The 17700-nt window shown below is 32.2% G+C and overlaps 2 protein-coding genes across 2 annotated transcripts; one reads left to right on the top strand and one right to left on the bottom strand.

Annotated features, from left to right (window-relative positions):
* The first annotated feature begins 2696 nt into the window (after positions 1–2696).
* On the top strand, positions 2697–7889 carry LOC145642453 (4,5-DOPA dioxygenase extradiol 1-like). The gene is made up of 3 exons (XM_081693638.1): positions 2697–3051; positions 3358–3728; positions 7602–7889. Exons 1-3 carry the CDS (start codon positions 2794–2796, stop codon positions 7789–7791), a joined length of 819 nt encoding a protein of 272 aa, XP_081549764.1. The 5' UTR covers positions 2697–2793; the 3' UTR covers positions 7792–7889.
* A 2982-nt stretch (positions 7890–10871) lies between these two features.
* On the bottom strand, positions 10872–14166 carry LOC145642451 (cytochrome P450 76AD1). Its single transcript, XM_081693635.1, has 2 exons — positions 13220–14166; positions 10872–11716 (listed from the first exon to the last, which is right to left on the bottom strand). The coding sequence occupies exons 1-2, from the start codon at positions 14102–14104 to the stop codon at positions 11108–11110; spliced, it is 1494 nt and encodes a 497-aa protein (XP_081549761.1). The 5' UTR covers positions 14105–14166; the 3' UTR covers positions 10872–11107.
* Between the last annotated feature and the right edge of the window lie 3534 nt (positions 14167–17700).

Genomic DNA, 17700 nt, shown 5'->3' with positions numbered 1-17700 from the left:
GGTGTGACAATTCTAGCGTATTCCAACTTTCCTTTTCCGGCCGTTTTTAAATATTTGCTCCTTCCTTATTTGAAATCTCTTACAATATTTAATTCATTTTTCTCACCTAGTAGATCCAACATAAATCGTATTTTATTAATTTCATATTTTCTTTCCTCCAATTCTCTAACTACTTTTGCTTTTTATAATTTTTTAGGAAAATTTGGATTTTGGTACCTCGAAAATGGGGGTAATTGAATTTTAGTACCCATCTAAAATTTTATTTTAAATTAATACCTCAAAAATGACTAAACTATAGATATCACTACCTCCGTTAGCATTCTGTCAACTTTGCCGTTAGTGGGTCCCATTATCTAATTCTTTAATAATTTAATTTATTAAAAAAAAAGAAAAAACATTTAATTAAAAAAAACTTAAAAAATAATTAAAAAAAACTTAAAAATAAAAAAAATAAAAAAACTTAAAAAAAATAAAAAAAAAAACTTAAAAAATAAAAAAATAAAGCCCAGCCCTGCCTCCCCGCCACCCACCCTGCCTCCTGCGCCGACGCCACCCCCCCCACCCAGCCCTGCCTCCCTGCGCCGACGCCACCCCCCCACCCAGCCTGCCTCCCCGCGACGACGCCACCCCCTAACCAGCCTTGCCTCCCCGCGACGACACCACCCCCAACCCACCTGAAAACCACCACATCGAAAACCCCCTCCCTTTCCCGTCGCCGATTTCCCTCCTCTTTCTCACTCTTGGCTGCCTCGAGGTTCCCAAAAACCACCACATCACCCCTTCCCCCTTTCCCCCAAATCAATTTTTAGGGTTTTAGGGTTAAATTTTTCGGTTTGTGGGTGGCGGGTTACGGGGTTCGTGGGTGGTAGGGTGGTGGGTTTCTGCGTTCGTGGGTTGTGGGTGGTGGGTTTAGGGGTTCGTGGGTGGTCGGGTTGTGGGTTTTGGGGGTTCGTCGGTGGTGGGGTGTGGTGGGTTTCAGGGTTCGTGGGTGGTGGGTTCTTGGGGTTCTTGGGTTTCTGGGTTCGGGGTTCATGCCTGGCCGCGGCGGCAACTGCCGTGGCTTGGTGGTGGGTTCGTGGGTTTTTTTTTATTTTATTAGTTTTTTGTTTTTTTTTTAAAAATGTTTTTTCTTTTTTTTTTTAATAATTTAAATTATTAAATTATTAGATAATGGACCCCACTAACGGAAAACTTAACGGAACATGGACGGAGGTACCAAAACCTATAAAGTTACACTTTTGGAGGTATTAATTTAAAATAAAATTTTAGATGGGTACTAAAATTCAATTACCCCTATATTCGAGGTACCAAAATTCAAATTTTCCAATTTTTTATTCTTCCCTTTATCCCAGTATGCTAAATTATTTATGAGAGAATAGCTTGAATTGTATTGATGATCTTGGCTAATATTTTTAGCACAGTATCTCCATATTTTATTACTTTATTTAATTTCTCCTAAAACTTCGGACATGGAGAAATGGAGCAAGTATTTAAAAACGGAGGGAGTAATAAGACAACTCTTTTTTTTTTTTTTTTTTTTTTTTTTTTGAATAGGAGTTTATGTTCTTAAGTCTGTCTTAGAAGTGTTTTGATAGGTTGGTGTCTTAATCTTAGAGTAGGTAAATAGAGTTTTAGTTGGATTAAATTTCTTAATTGTCTTGATCTGCTTGCATCTTCCAGCACTTTTCTTAACATAACTGTTATTTACGTAGTATGTCTTGTCGCCTTGTTGAGCAATGTATACTGGACCTCGATCATTCTAGCTACTTGACTACATCTATATTATTTTATAGTAATGGGCAAAGTACTTACAAGAATTCTTTTGTCACGAATCACGTAGCGCTTACTCGATCTTTTTGCTATGCGCCCTATTGTCACATACGAGTACAAATAATAATACGTATAATAATTTTATCAAAAAAACAAATAATACGTATAATAATTTTTAATTACATTATCTTACAAATTAAGGTCAAGGCGATGCAATAGTTGTATCACTCGCAATCTAGTATTTTTGAAGTCTAAGAATTAAATTTTATGAGACTCCTTAGAGGATTTAAATCTACAAAGAAAAAATGTATTTCTTTAAATTATCAAATAACAAGATTACCTTAATATTAAATTTTTAACCACAAATATATTTGTGTAGTTTCTGTAGATCGTTGGATTTGTTTGGTTGGCCTCACTTAATTATGTGCTACACTGCTACATAAAAACTTGTACTAGTACTAGATTTTGTGTGTCAGTTTGATATTATACATGAAATTTATTAGCCAAAATGATAGGACGGAGTACTAATTAGCGTAAAATGACCACAAAATTTGTTTAACTCTTCATCCATATACAAATATATAAAAAGTTACTGATTTGTAATCATTTACAGAAATTTTAAATAATTAAGTTTTTTTAGCTGTAAATTATGTAGACAGAATTTATTCTCATTAGACACACTTTGAGGGTGGTCTAAAGGTCCCTTAGCCCCTTACCCTTCCCCCTCATTAGCTCTCAAAGTTTCTGACTCACAAATATCGGACCAAAAAAACCGTGAGTGTTGAGACACAATCCGACAATCGGGGTCTTTCTCACCTTATAAAAAAAATAAAAAAAATTAATAAATGAAATACGTGGTACTAGTATACAATACGTAACTACGTAACTAGTACCCCCCCCCCCCCCCCCCCTCTTCTCCCTTGATTCCTCCATTGCTATAATACTCGCGAAAACACAATTGTTTCAAAATCATAAAAACCCTACAAAAAAATTCTTCTTTAACTCCAAATAACTTAACAAACAATGAAAATGGGTGGGGAAAATAACAATATAATCAATGAAACCTTCTTCATAACCCATGGAAACCCGATTTTGACCGTAGAAGACACACATCCCTTAAGGCCATTCTTTGAAACTTGGACTGAAAAAATATTTTCGAAGAAGCCGAAGGCGATACTTGTGATCTCCGGTCACTGGGAAACTGATCATCCTGCTGTTAATGCTGTTCATCTTAATGATACTGTCTACGATTTTGATGACTATCCTCAAGCAATGTACAAGGTAGTGTTTTCCTATTTTCTAGCCGTGCCTTATTTTATACAAAGTATTATTATTATTATATTTTTAATTATGTAACAATAATTTTGTATTCGTAATTGTATCCTTTCTTTATTTTTCAATGTGATACAATACAATAAATATGAAATAATGTCACACGTCAAGTTAGCTAGGTGTGACATTTTAATTATTGTCTAAACGAGTTAAACCTTTAGCATTATTGTTATAGAATTATATAATACCAAATATTATACACATGATAAATTGATAATTAATGTGAATCAATTGGTTTGGTTAATTATGAATCAGTTGAAGTATCCAGCACCAGGGTCACCAGACTTGGCTAGCAGAATAGAAGAAATTCTGAAAAAGTCCGGGTTCGACACGGTGCACATTGACAAAAAACGTGGGCTTGATCATGGTGCATGGGTGCCTCTTATGTACATGTATCCGGAGGCTGACATTCCGGTGTGTCAGCTCTCCGTGCAGCCGAAAATGGACGGAACGTACCACTACAACTTGGGACGGGCGTTGGCTCCGCTGAAAGACGAAGGTGTACTCATTATTGGTTCCGGAAGTGCAACACACCCTTTGGACGAAACCCCTCATTATCATGGTGGTGTTGCTCCTTGGGCTGCTGACTTTGACTCATGGCTTGACCTAGCTCTCACTAAAGGAAGGTAATTAAGACATTTTTAGCCTTCTAATGTGAAGTACAAAATTTAGGGATGACAATGGGTCAGATGTTATCCACGACCAATTAAGGATGGATCTGGATCCACTTTCTAAATGTGGCTTCGAATTCTAATATATTGATCCAAGAATCCTAAATTCGTAGATATAAAATCAATCATATGAAACCTTGTTCTCTTATTTAAAAAAATGGGAAAAACTGTCATAAATAATACAATCTTTGCATGGTTGAATTTAAATAAGACAATCATCGTTTTCATTATTTCTTAATTTTATTACAATCTTTGGGGGTCTCAAAATTAAGCGCTAGCAAATCAAAAAAACTTGTAACCGATTACAGACTACACGTGACACGTGTTATCGTATAATTGGTCTAAACAATTAAAATTTGATTTTCTTTTTTCTAAATATTGATTTAAAAAGTATTTTTTTTAAAAATCCTTAGCCTCCCCTTCCCACTTCGAAGCCAACCAACTCCTCCCCCACCAGCGCCGGTTGCCACCCCACCCCCCTTGCCCGATCCTACCTGCTCGTCCACCACAACCACCGACCAACCCGGATCTTGCTTTCCTCCCACCACTGACAACCAAAGCCGCTATCCCCGAGGCCACCACGACGACCCCGACCTAATATTTAATTTGGGGGTTTCGATAATGGTGGATGGTGGGGTAGGGTTTTGGGCTCGTGGAGGGGCTAGGGATTGAAGCATGTGACGGTTGGGGTGGGTAAGCATGGGAGGGGACAGTTTTTAGGGTGGGGTAGATGTGGGGTTGTTGAAGGATGGGGTGGGCAGGTGGAGGTGGTGCATTTTTCCGATGGTTGGAGATGGGAAACAGGGTTGCCGAAGTTGGAAAAATAGTAGTGTTAGAGGAGAGGAGAGAGAAAAGAAAAAAATTGTTAGCCAATAATAGAACAACATGTGGCATATTTAACCTCTTAAACAGGTAGTAATCAATTTCGGCCTGTTTAAAATTGAGACCCCCAAAGATTGTAATTTTAAGAATTAATCAAAAGGTTGTCATATTTAAATTTGAAATGCGAAAAAATTGTATTATTTATGACATTTTTTTCCTATAAAAAATTTATTTTGTGACATTTGTAAAAAAAATAAAATAAAAAAATGCTTTAAGTTCATTTATATGGCTAAAACAGTTATCATAATAAATTTATACACTATTCATTGGTTAACTTTGGTAATTTTTTATCCTAAAATACCTACAAAAATAAATTAAAATGATTCATTGATCTCAAGACATAATCCAAATCCATATTCTATTCTTCAATTCGAAAAAATTAAAGTAGCCGACCTTGATCTAGGAATGGTAACGGGCGAGCAGGTCGGATCCAATTCCAAACTTGAATTTGTATATGTGGATTTGAATTTCCAAACCCAATTTTCGTAGATCTATAGGTTCGGATCCGAATCCAAATATAATTGTTTTCACTTTTATAAATTACTATAATTTTTTTTAAGTATTTCTAATAATAAATAAATCCAATTGAAATTATTTTAAGTTCATTTTATTTTGATTTGATGTATTATAATGCCATCGATCCTTTTTTCAAAGTAACAAAAGCTTAAGTTTTATACGAAGTATCAATATATATATATATATATATATATATATATATATATATATATATATATATATATTAAGGGCATGTTTGGCATCGTTTTTTGTTTTCAATTTTTTGTTTTTTTAAAACAAAAAACCAAAAACAGGAAACAAAAAAAACTAAAAACAAGAAACAAGACAAATGTGTTTATTTCCACTTTTCTATTGTCAGTTTTCATCATTATTATTATTTTAATAACTTTGACTATTGTTTAATTCATTATACTATGTATGATACATATGATATGATTTTTGAAAAACAAAAAACCAAAAAACAGAAAATACAGGCCTTGTTTGGTAGTAAGCTTATTGGGGGTATATTAGCTTATTTGACTAACTTTAGCTGATTGACTAGTCAAACAAGCTAATACATGTGTTTGGTAGTAAGCTTATTGAAATAGCTTATTCCACTAAATAAGCTCTTTTTGAAAAAGCTCATTTTAGGAGCTTTTTTAATTAGCTTATTCATTCATTATGGTGAAATGACACTTATAACCTCATTTAATTTAAAATCCTATCTAAACTACCTACCCCACAATTTGCTTATTGGTCATTTCACATACTCAATCACCCTTAAGCTATCAGCTATTTACCAAACACTTTTATATAATCAGTTAATACAATAAGTTAGTCAAATCAGCTAATAAAATCAGCTACCCAAAATCAGCTAACTCAATCAGCTTCAGCTTTCAGCTTTCTCCCAAACAGGGCCACAATAATAGTATTGAAAACCATTAAATTAAAAGTACTTTTAAAGAAAGAAATTTATGTACTCCGTACCTAATAAAGTCATATTGTACAGTACATAGTGGTTTTCTACTATTTCTCCCATTTAAAATAACTCACATGTAACAGTAAAACAATTTAAACAGATTTTTTTCGTTTATTTGATAGTTACTATTGGGGTCTAAGTTTTTAATTTTTTCACCTTTTGGGACCTAAGTTTTTTTTTTCACCGTTTGGGACCTAGAGTCCACTTTCCGGCCAAAAAGTAACTAAGATAAGTTAAAAAAAACATAGTCCCTTAGTTAAAAAAGCATAGTCCCCTATTAAAAAACTTAGTCCCCTAAAAAGTAAAAGGTAAATTTGTATTTCCACACCTAACAACACTCCTCCAATTACTCAATTCTCCACCAATCTAAGTGATTATTTTAGGGACATTTGAGCCACATCAATATGGGAAATCTCTTGTACGATGAACTGATTTCATATCCAATAAAATCACAAAGGGTAAATTAGCATTTCCACACCCCAAACCCACATACAAGTGGAAAATACGAGAAAGTGTAATCCTAGCATTGTAATTATTAGTACTTTTACTTTCCTCATTTATAAAACGTGAGGGACTAAGTTTATATTTTTATTAACGCTTCCACTTTCATTATTGTCATTATTCAATTTCAATATTTAATGATGTTCATAAGAATATGAAATAACACTGATTATAAAGTTAATCATACCTATGCCAATTTGTTAATTTTAAATCTGGAACAAAAAAAAACTTTTAATTTTTTTATTTTTTTTGAATATTTTAAGGAATTAAACTACACAAAACGAGCTCTAATAAACTCTTTTTATATACGCGTATATAATACTCCGTAAAAAAAAAAATCAATTTTCTAAGTTGAACACATACAAATCAAATATTTGTATCATATAATAAATTGAAGAGCATAAAAACATACAAAAAAAATTGCATATATAATCAACCCATCAAGAAAATAAAACCAATCAAATCAAAAGAAAAAAAAAACATGAAGTTATCAAGAACATAAATCACTTTAAACCTTGAAACAAAACCCTATGGTGTAAAAATAAAATCCGAGCACCGAGAAAAAATTATAAGAACCTATGTTTTTGGAATTGCCATGTATTAAGTTAAGGGACTAAATTTTTTAACAAGAAATTTAATAAAAGGTACAGAAATTCAATGAAAGGATTAAGTTTTTGCTCCGGTGAGTTAAACTTAGGTTAGTTTGCCGGATTATTAACTAGAGGTCCCAAAAGGTGAAATAAAAAAACTAAGGTCCCAAAAAGAGAAAAAACTAAAAACTTAGTCCCCATTCTTATACTTAACTCTTTATTTGATGGTGATAGCTTGGTAGGTAGAAAATTTTCATTTAAAAGTTGTACCACGATGTGATAGCCCTAGCTTTTTGGTAGGGCAAGTATTAGTAAGATACTCATTTGACAAATACGGAGTATATATATAACTACGTATGATTTTTTTTGGGTGGTATTCAGGTTTGAAGAAGTGAATACATATGAAACCAAAGCACCAAACTGGGAATTGGCACATCCATTCCCGGAGCATTTTTATCCATTGCACGTCGTCGTCGGGGCGGCTGGTGAAAAGTGGAAGGCTGAGCTTATTCATACTAGTTGGGACCATGGCACCTTATGTCATGCCTCCTACAAGTTTACTTCCACCTAAATTATTTCGTCTCGTAATTTAACATACACACGTATTATTGTTGTGATTGTCGTATTGGGTCATGCTTTAAGTTCATGTGTGTCTTATTATTATTTTCATATTATCTTTGATGATTGCTTTGGTTAAATTATAAAGTTCATCCAATAAAGAAGTATATATGTAAAGTCAGTGTATAAGTGCTGGAAATCATTGTTATCATACTGTGTTATCTAAGTTTGCATATGAATACAAATTTGCTCTACAAAATATTATTAAATAAATTTAATTTTCTCTTGTAACAAGTTTAATAAAAGAAAAAAATAGGCTCATTACAGTGTCACACACAATATTTAGCCTTAAACTTTTAGGTTGAACGAACTTATGGATAACTCTCTTTAATCCCACACTCTCTTAATCTTTTCTTTTATTTGAATATGTGGAGTACATTTGTGAATACAGTTTTTAATCATCTAGATTTTCTGTTTCCTTGTTACTTAATAAAAATAATAATTAAAAAAAAAAAAAAAAGTATCAATCTCAACTCTATGGTTTAAATTTCAATTAAATGAATATTGATTATTGCAATAATTCCTTTGGTGAGCAAGCTGATGAGAATGTCATGTCATATATATTTAGTTAAATTCTTAACCGAAACAATCATACACTTTTATGTGGAGTGTGACAGAAACTACAATAGTACAAACCAAGCAATTTGACATATTGTTGATTAGTTGCCGATATGCTGGTCCTGGATGGTATTATTATTGCTGGTCCTGGATGGTATTATTATTGCTGGTCCTCGATGCAATCATGCAAATTAAATGCACTCCCCTTTCAATATTCCGTAAGCAATTGGCCATCAAAACACGACAAAATATTAAATAGGTGTTTTAAACTTCCCTTTAAAAAAATATATACTACCTTCGATTTTTCTAGTAAGAGACTATCTATCCCCTTTGTATATATTTTTCTTCTTAATCACAAATTAATTTTGCGAGTCTGAATTGGGTATGAGATTAATTATAAACTTAAGAATCCATATCTATCATATTCGGACTAGTTGGGTATTCCTGGTTGGCCATTTTATGACTTGACCATCAAATAAAGAAGTTAAAGTTCAAATCTTTTTTGTCAAAGATTTGTTTATGTAGCCACGGCATTATTATTATTAGGACCATCCTTCTTTCCATTTTTTGCGTTGTATTAGAAGTCCCATAATAAGTAACTAGTACGGAGATCTAATCCTAGCTACATCCGCATTTAACGGGTCGATAGATGTTGCTTTGTTGGGGCGTTAGAGGACCCAAAATTGATACGAACAAACAAGTACTAATAGAAAAGTCACCCAATAATCTATTGCCAATCGAAATGGAAAATAAATAGTGATAGATAGATGATATTCCGCGTACTACGTCTTCAAAATTTGGCATGGGCTTCTCCCACTTGTTAACATCCTTTTCTATGACATCGACAAGTTAACATATCTTAACTCGTATTTAAACCCATGTTGTGTTGTAAATATAAGTATGAAGTGAACCTATGCAAAATAATTTTTCGTAATTTATATTGTTCTATGGAAGACTATTCAGTGGCTACATTAAAAATATAGCCATTGTAACTACTTTCAATCTCAACTGTTAAAATACTAATGATTAATCTTGTCCCTACATATGCTTGACTTCTAAATTAATTTTAAATTTATTTATTAAAAAAAAAAAGGCTGTAAACATTACTGATTGTCGTTGCCATCGATGCAGTTCCAAGCATTCAACCTTCAGCCTAAATCTCATCTTAATAGGTATATGGAGGAACAATCATCATGGATTGGATTATATTAAAATATAACCAACTGCAATCAATGGAAAATTAGTAACTAACCTTGAAAAAAAAGGGAATACAATTATGTATATTGGATAGTTTTATAGGAACTACATGAATAATATAAAGTTCATAATTATTTGATTACAGCTCTCCATAACTCTTCCTTTCATCCTTGTACTAGCTAATCGATATGATGGATTTTTCATGTTAATTAAGTGGATTATTTTGTTATTCATACTTCGGAGAAAATCATTAATCGAGTATTTTACTGTGGATCTGAGAGAATTAAGAAAAGCAGTTAAAGAATTTTTTTAGGTATTTTTATGGTCAACTTAAATCAATAGTTTTAATTTACATAATGATAATCAAGGCTATAGATTTCATTTTTATGATGCCTACAATTTTATTATACCCATTGCAAAATTGTCCATGTTTTATTCATTTTTTAAGATCAGAATAAATAAGATCTTATATTTTTTACTGTGGATCTGAGAGAATTAAGAAAAGCAGTTAAAGAAATTTTTTTAGGTATTTTTATGGTCAGCTTAAATCAATAGTTTTAATTTACATAATGATAATCAAGGCTATAGATTTCATTTTTATGATGCCTACAATTTTATTATACCCATTGCAAAATTGTCCATGTTTTATTCATTTTTTAAGATCAGAATAAATAAGATCTTATATTTGTGTTCATTTATGTGATTAGTATAATTCCACTTATAATAGTAGTTGTGAAATTTAAAGCCTCTCAGCGTTTAATGTACCTTTCCTAAGTTTGAATTTTTGGAGGATTTTCATTAAATAATTTCGATGCCATCCATACGGGGACTACAATTTCTGGCCTAAAAATATTGTGTTGTTAGACAAAAATTGTAAACACCACTCATTATAGGGTCGTTTTAGACAAAATAGTTGTGCTAAGATTTAATCAAAAATATCACGGAGCAATAATTGAGTTAAGATTGACTACATAATATGCCAAATGAGGTCAAATGACTTGATGGACCTTTTTTCTTATTGTATTGGACCACTGTTGTGAAGTTTAATTCCTCTCAGTAACATTGAGTCAAGTCACAATCATTTTGTGGTGTCGAGACTCGAGACTCGAGACTCGAGAGATTGAAGTCTCTATCTCAACCATTTCCTTTCATTTTTTTTAATAATAAAGAAAAAGGGGAAAAAAAAAAAGAGCTGAGAAGTTTAATTACTTGCTTGTTATACTATGAACAGTAAAATAATAAATAAAAATAAAAAATAAAAAAACAACTCAAATCAACAAAAAAAAATCATCTAACAATTGACAAACTTTTACGAACAAGTTATACGTAAACATAGATTACAAAAAATAGCATATGAGCTAACGTACATAAACTTGATCTCTGATACCACCTTAAAATTGCATTGAATGCAAGATTCAAACAAACGTGAACATTTGGAGAAAACTTAAACAATTACAAAATGAATGAATTTACTAACGAAAACGTATAAAGATGCAAGCATTTGACAATAATGATCAATACCTAAGAACCGGAATAATCTGAAGAGGTTTAGTCTTTTGTAAGGCAATCCCAAATTTCTCATCCATGTCTAGATCTTCTGGTTTCATACCTTCTTCAAGCTTCCAATTGAAGAATTGAAGAAGCGTAGCTAACATCAAAGTTAACATTCTAATAGCCAAATTCATCCCTGGGCATATTCTCCTTCCAGCTCCAAAAGGTAAGAGTCCAAAATCTCTCCCTTTCACATCAATTTCGGATCCTAAAAACCTCTCAGGTAAAAACACGTCAGGGTTCACCCACGCTTGAGGGTCTCTTCCAATGGCCCATAAATTAACAAGTATTTGTGCATCTTTCGGCACAACATAGCCATATAATTCAACATCACTATCAGCTTTACGAGGCAAGAGAAATACAGTTGGTGGGTGTAGCCGCAATGTTTCTTTGATAATGGCTTGTAAGTAAGGTAGCTTAATAATATCTGATTCTTGAATTTGTCTATCCTTGCCCAAGACTTGCTCAATTTCTTCTTGAGCTTTTTCCATCATCTTAGGATTTCGAATTAACTCTGCCATTACCCATTCAAAAGTACTTGATGTAGTGTCAGTCCCAGCATCAAAAATGTCCTGTTGATATTGTAGTCAATTTATGCAACTATATCAATATTATATACTCACATATTTAATTATAATCGGGTATTGATCACATCTACTACTTGGAATAGGTACCAAATAAATTACAAGTGCATTTCAATAGAGTTGCTTATTAAATTGTGAAGCATCTATTCCGCAAAAAAATGGTCAAATTAGCCACTAAAATCAATAGACAGCCAACCATCAACAGCTAAACAACCTACTGTCTAACTAGGTCATCCGACATAAAATTTTCCGTTTTATCCATGATATCTTATCAAGGTTCTTTCAACCTTATGGACACAAAAATTAATAGTCCGAATTAAATGACATTGGTAGTGACATTAAGATTGATGAAGAATTTATGATGAATATCATGATATGCCAATAATAGGAGTGTAGATTACGTAGGGACCAAATTTTCAAATTTGTCGCATAGATTTACTACATTGTAGACTAGTGACAACTCAATTTATGTTTGTAGAGATGGAGACATAATCACATAATTGTTGGTATGCTACGTAAAAGCTGAAATTTCCACCTCACCACCTTCGTTTGTTGGTTACCAACTTACCAAAGAACACGTACAATTAACTATATCTTGATTTCGGCTGTATTTTCCCCTATTATGGGCTATATACTGTAAATGATTGTCAAAGTCCTTGGCAGTACTAGTTAATAAGTCGGATTCTGTCTACATCACAACTCATTTTAATCATCTAAATTCCGTGAAAATATGAGTATAGTTATTCAATAATGATTTACATAATAATATTAATTGTTTATACATTAGTTGCATCAAAAAAAAAAAAAGTTTATACATTAGTGAAAAAAATGGTTAAATTCTAGACTATTTTAAAATCTTGTAAGTCCTTGTTTTCTTTTATTTATCCAACATTTGAAATATTGAGAGAGTCAAACTTTTAAATATAACTCGTCTATATTTCATAGCTAAAATTTCTATCAAAATTCGTGTCACTAAGAATCATATCCTAAAACAACTTGTCTATATTTCATAGCTAAAATTTCTATCGAAAAACGTGTCACTAAAAAAAACACTTATATACGAACTAATAGAATGAGTATAATTAAAGAATTTTGTTTAAACAAAAACAAATTAATAATTATATATATATATATATATATATATATATATATATATATATACTACCTCCGTTACATATTAGTTGCAACTTTGGGTAATATTTGTAAGAGATAAAATATTCCAAAGTTGCAACTAATATGTAACGGAGATATATATATGCTGTAAAAAAAAAAATTATATATATAAAAAATAATAATAAAAAAAAAAAAAAAAAGTCCTCGTCATGTAGCCCTACATAACTCGTGCAATTTCTCCATGAAAATCGTTTTAATACGCACAAGCTACACTAGTATATAATAATGTTCATTAAAAATTTGCTATTATAATTGTACGTTTTATAGGTTTACTTCTTGTAATTAATATATTGGCAACAACTTCAAACAATGACTTACCACGAGCAGATGATTTATTTCGCCCATACTGAGCTCTTTTTGTTTGTGGAGGTCAAGAAGAATGTCTAGCACATCATCGGTCGTCTTCGTCGAAGCAGAATCCTGGCCGTTGCCAATCCTTTGACAGATTATGCTTTGAAAAACTGCAATCAACTTGTCAAAATTAGACGCCAATCGACGTCGAATTCCTGATGGATCTAAGCATCCTAAGATTGGAAAATAATCAGCGTAGTTAGGTTTGCCAATATCTTCCATAATATTCCATATAAGTTCTTTGAATTGTTGAGATGTATGGGATTTATGGTGGGCTAATTCGACCGAAAAGAATAGTTTTGATAACAAATTAAGGGAGGTTGTAAATGCTGCCTTGCCAATATCAACAGCTTGTCCTTTTTGTGCACATTCTTGTACATATTGGAAAAGCTGTTGCACTTTGGCATGTCTTAGGGTTTGGCAAGCATCAAGTCTCTGAGGAGAAAGTAAATGAACGGCGGTGATTTTTCTAAAGTTCCGCCACTTTGGGGAAACAGGCAACCACGACATAGTCAGCTTATGGTGATCCCCTGCAGTGACAGAATTAGGAACAGTGCGGTTAGAAAGTGGATGGTCTTTTTTTAAGAACATTTCTTTGGCTACTTCAGCCGAGGATACAACAATAGTTGTGACACTTCCTAGACGTAATGATATCAATGGACCATGAATCTTAGCAAGATTAGCAAATGACTGGTGAGGTTTCTCACCAACTTCAAGAATGTTTCCGATTAGTGGCAATGGTTTAGGACCGGGGGGAAGAAGTTTGGTAGTTTGGCTAGTGAATAACATTTTAATGAAATGAAAAACAACAAACCAAATAGCAAGTATCATTGCTAGTGTTGCATGATCCATGATGAAAAATATAACAAAGCTTATAAAAATATTATGGTATGAATGAGTTTGTGTGTTTTTGATACGTAAAATGGATAGTAATTTATACTGCATGTGTGAGTAAATTTTAAAAAAACGGTATTAAATACTGTACAAAGACAGTACTGTTTCATTATAACATGTGAAAGATTCCAAAAAAAATCTTGTGGAAAAAAGTGTGATAATATTGGGCCCGAGAAATATGGGGCCCGAATTTGGGCCAAGGAAATTTATTACCCAATCAACTTGGAGAAAACTTAACAAAGAGATAAAATGATAATTTAAAAATTTTGAAGTTGAAAAAATCTAATGAGCTTGGACATGCCACGTAATTAAATGTGGTTGTTGGAAGTTGGCACAAACCCCAATTAGGTATTAACCACGAAATTCAGGTGAATTGACAAGTTAATGACCCAAAGAGGAAAGAACTAGATAGAAGATGTTGGAGGTGATGGCTGGCTTGGATGCCAGTCTGCCACTATCTCAATCTAGCTTTTTGGTTTTGTTAGATTGTTTTTGCCCATCATAGTCTTTAGAGGTTTGTGTTTGTTTATGTGCCCAAATTGGAATAAAATAAACCAAAGAAGTGTTGCAAGTAAAAGAGGAAAAAAAAAAAAAAAAAAAAAAAAAACGAATACGTATAATATCATATAAGGACTAATAAGTTTATACTTGTATATAAGATAATATAAGAGCTAATAAGTTTACATAAAATAAGATGTGGGCAGTTTAACTAAGACAAATAAGGATCAATAAGTTTTTATAAGATCTAATGACACCCTTATACAAGGCCAATCAACAAGGGTTAATTAGTCTAAATAAATAAGATGATATAAGATTAGGCTAATAAATATGCTCAAATAAGTTAAGATCTAATAAGTTTAATTAGATAAAATAAGTTCATGACTAATAAGATACGATAAGTAAAATTTAAGTGTACAAAACACTACCTAAGTCTTAATGATGCAAAAATTAGTGAAGTTTCTCTAATAGATAATACTAAGCCCAATTATTCTGAGCTGCATTTTTTGCTAACCTGAAATTTGCTCTATTGACACATGTTCTTCCTACTAAGCCATAATATGTTTAGTAAATATATTAAGTAATAATAATTAATTAATGATTAATTACTAATCTTAAATTATTAGCTATCAGCGTGTTTTTAGCGCAGCAAGCCACACCGTATGATCACTTGTAAAAAAAACAGAGTAACCCTCATAACACTTATTAAGTAACTCATATAACATAGACAGAGTAAGATAGAGTATGTTCTCATTCACTGAACTGAGTTGATTTGAACAGATTAGAGCTGAATTGAACTGAATTGATTGGAGCTAAACTGAACTGAAATTATGCTAAAGTGAACAGGCCCTCCCTTATTATACTTTAATAAATAACAAAGTAATCTCTACAACAATGATAGGATACCTCTTATATTAGTATGTTACAAATAAACTAAGTAACCCCTACACTACTAACAAGTAACCCCAAAGTGGCTTGCCACAATATAAAATTAGCTAGTGACTAATAATTATTAATTACTTCCTCTGTTCCTTAATTAGATGTCTACTTCTTTTTATTATATGAGTAATAAATGTTAGAAATAGGCATCTACTAAAGGGACGGAGGGATGTAGTACTAATTAACAAGCCCTTCTCTTTTTTCCGTTGAAACTTGTTCCGCCTACGGAGCCGCTTTTCTTTTTCTCGACTTCTCAGCTCAACTTAAGAGCTCAAAAGAATAGAGTCTTAGTGTACTTTCTTCGATCAGTATAAATTCAATGTAAAGATATTTTTGGTTTAAATCGAAATATATCAAAAACACAATATTATTTTTTGGTGAGTTCAAAATCTCTCAAATTGATGTAGTTTAGTTTAAGATCAACATATAATTTCAAATAGAAGAATACGGGTAACGAAAAAAATGTGATACTCGTAAATCACGCACTTCAAAAGGAGCATTATTATAACACAAATGTTTATATGTGGTCATTAGGGGTTACTTGGTCATTATTACAAAGACAGTCGTCTGTGTTATAGGGATTAGGTATTGTACTTTGTCATTGTTACGAAGGCACTCGTCTGTGCTATAGGGATTAGATATTACTCAGGGCTTGTTCTCTTACGTTGAAATTCAGTTCAGTTCAGTTCAGTTCAGCTCAGTTCGATCAGTTCAGTTCAGCTCAGTTCGATCAGTTCAGTTCAGCTCAGCTCAGTTCATTTCAATTCAGTTCAGTTTAGCTCAGCTCCTAATTTCCTTCTCTTATAAAATATTCAATTCAGTTCAGTTCATCAGTTCAGTTCAGTTCAGCTGAGTTCAGTCAATGAGAACAGACCCTCAATAGTATTACAAAGATTAAATTGGACAATGTTATAAGGGTTATTTTATCCTGTCACGTAAAAAAGGCAAACAATTAAATACTACTCCATCCGTCCCTAAATTACATTCCTCCTTTCTATTTTTGGTATTTCAAAATTACATTCCTCCTTTCTATTTTTGGTAAGTTTTTTTTTAAGTAAATCAACTCTCTTTTTCTGTTTTATATTTAATGCTTTCTCACTCATCCTTACCTAATCTCACTCATAATCCTTGTGCCAAATTACAATAAATATGATTGGTTAAAAATTTTCAATTAGGAGCATGTGATTGGTCCTTTTTTTTTTTGTAAAGGATTGATGACATGTTATGAGTAATAACTAATCTATCTTTGTACTTCCCATTGCATTATCTAATTATTGTTATTTGTCTTATTCTTTCCTCCTTAAATCCCATGTAAATTTCCAAAGAGGAATGTAATTTAGGGACGGAGGGAGAACTATGAAATACTACGCCGAAAAACATATTTTCCAACTTTAAAATCTAGTTGCTTCCCTGGATTGCTGAACCAATGTAAACTAGTTGCTTGTAACTGAAGATATGAATATTAATGAGATACCATGATATATAGGAATCAAGAGATCGTATTGAGGATTTCTTGGCCACACCAATACATTAGAGAATAGTTAATGTGGTAGTTGATAGTTCATAATCGCAATAACCACAAATGGTCAAGTTCGCATCATAAAAAAGACTAAAGAGCCCACTTGTTTATACGAAATGGTTAGGGAGCTGGGCCTTGATGAATGATGGGACTACTCTAAAATCTAAGAACGTTGCCAGTTTGTTTTTTTTTTTTTTTTTTTTTTTTTTTTTTTTTTTTCTCTGCTGTCCTTGTATTAATAACAATAATATTGCATGTTTTGCAAGTGGATTTTTTTGTTGGCTTTTTGTTAAGGGCTTAAAAAAAGTATTTTTATATTTTAATATTGTCATGATTTTAATAAGTTTGATAATCTTAAATTCATCATATGACATACGTACTACGTATATCATATACTTCCCCCGTTTAAAATATTTGCAACACTGTCTGGTGACACGCAATTTGAGGTCGAGGTTACATAATGTAAACGACTAATAAATTAATCAAAATAATTTTTACACACATGCAATGATGGCTAAACCCTTCTCTAATCCTAGTGTTAAAATTATTTTGAAAAAAAAGTAAGCTAATTTATTTTCACTAATCACCTCTTAAAACT

Source organism: Chenopodium album, chromosome 8 (assembly GCF_948465745.1).
Source record: "Chenopodium album chromosome 8, dcCheAlbu1.1, whole genome shotgun sequence".
Lineage (NCBI taxonomy): Eukaryota > Viridiplantae > Streptophyta > Magnoliopsida > Caryophyllales > Amaranthaceae > Chenopodium > Chenopodium album.
Note: the sequence above shows the minus strand (reverse complement) of the source record. Positions and strands in the feature narration are given on the sequence as shown.

What these genes read in the sequence shown, in the direction of transcription:
- LOC145642453 (XM_081693638.1), top strand. Translation starts at nt 2,794, where the DNA reads ATGAAAATGGGTGGGGAAAATAACAATATAATCAATGAAACCTTCTTC. An exon ending in ATCCTCAAGCAATGTACAAG is followed by an intron (nt 3,052 to 3,357) that starts GTAGTGTTTTCC and finishes ATTATGAATCAG; the next exon opens with TTGAAGTATCCAGCACCAGG. An exon ending in CTAGCTCTCACTAAAGGAAG is followed by an intron (nt 3,729 to 7,601) that starts GTAATTAAGACA and finishes GGTGGTATTCAG; the next exon opens with GTTTGAAGAAGTGAATACAT.
- LOC145642451 (XM_081693635.1), bottom strand. Translation starts at nt 14,104, where the DNA reads ATGGATCATGCAACACTAGCAATGATACTTGCTATTTGGTTTGTTGTT. An exon ending in AAATAAATCATCTGCTCGTG is followed by an intron (nt 11,717 to 13,219) that starts GTAAGTCATTGT and finishes CAATATCAACAG; the next exon opens with GACATTTTTGATGCTGGGAC.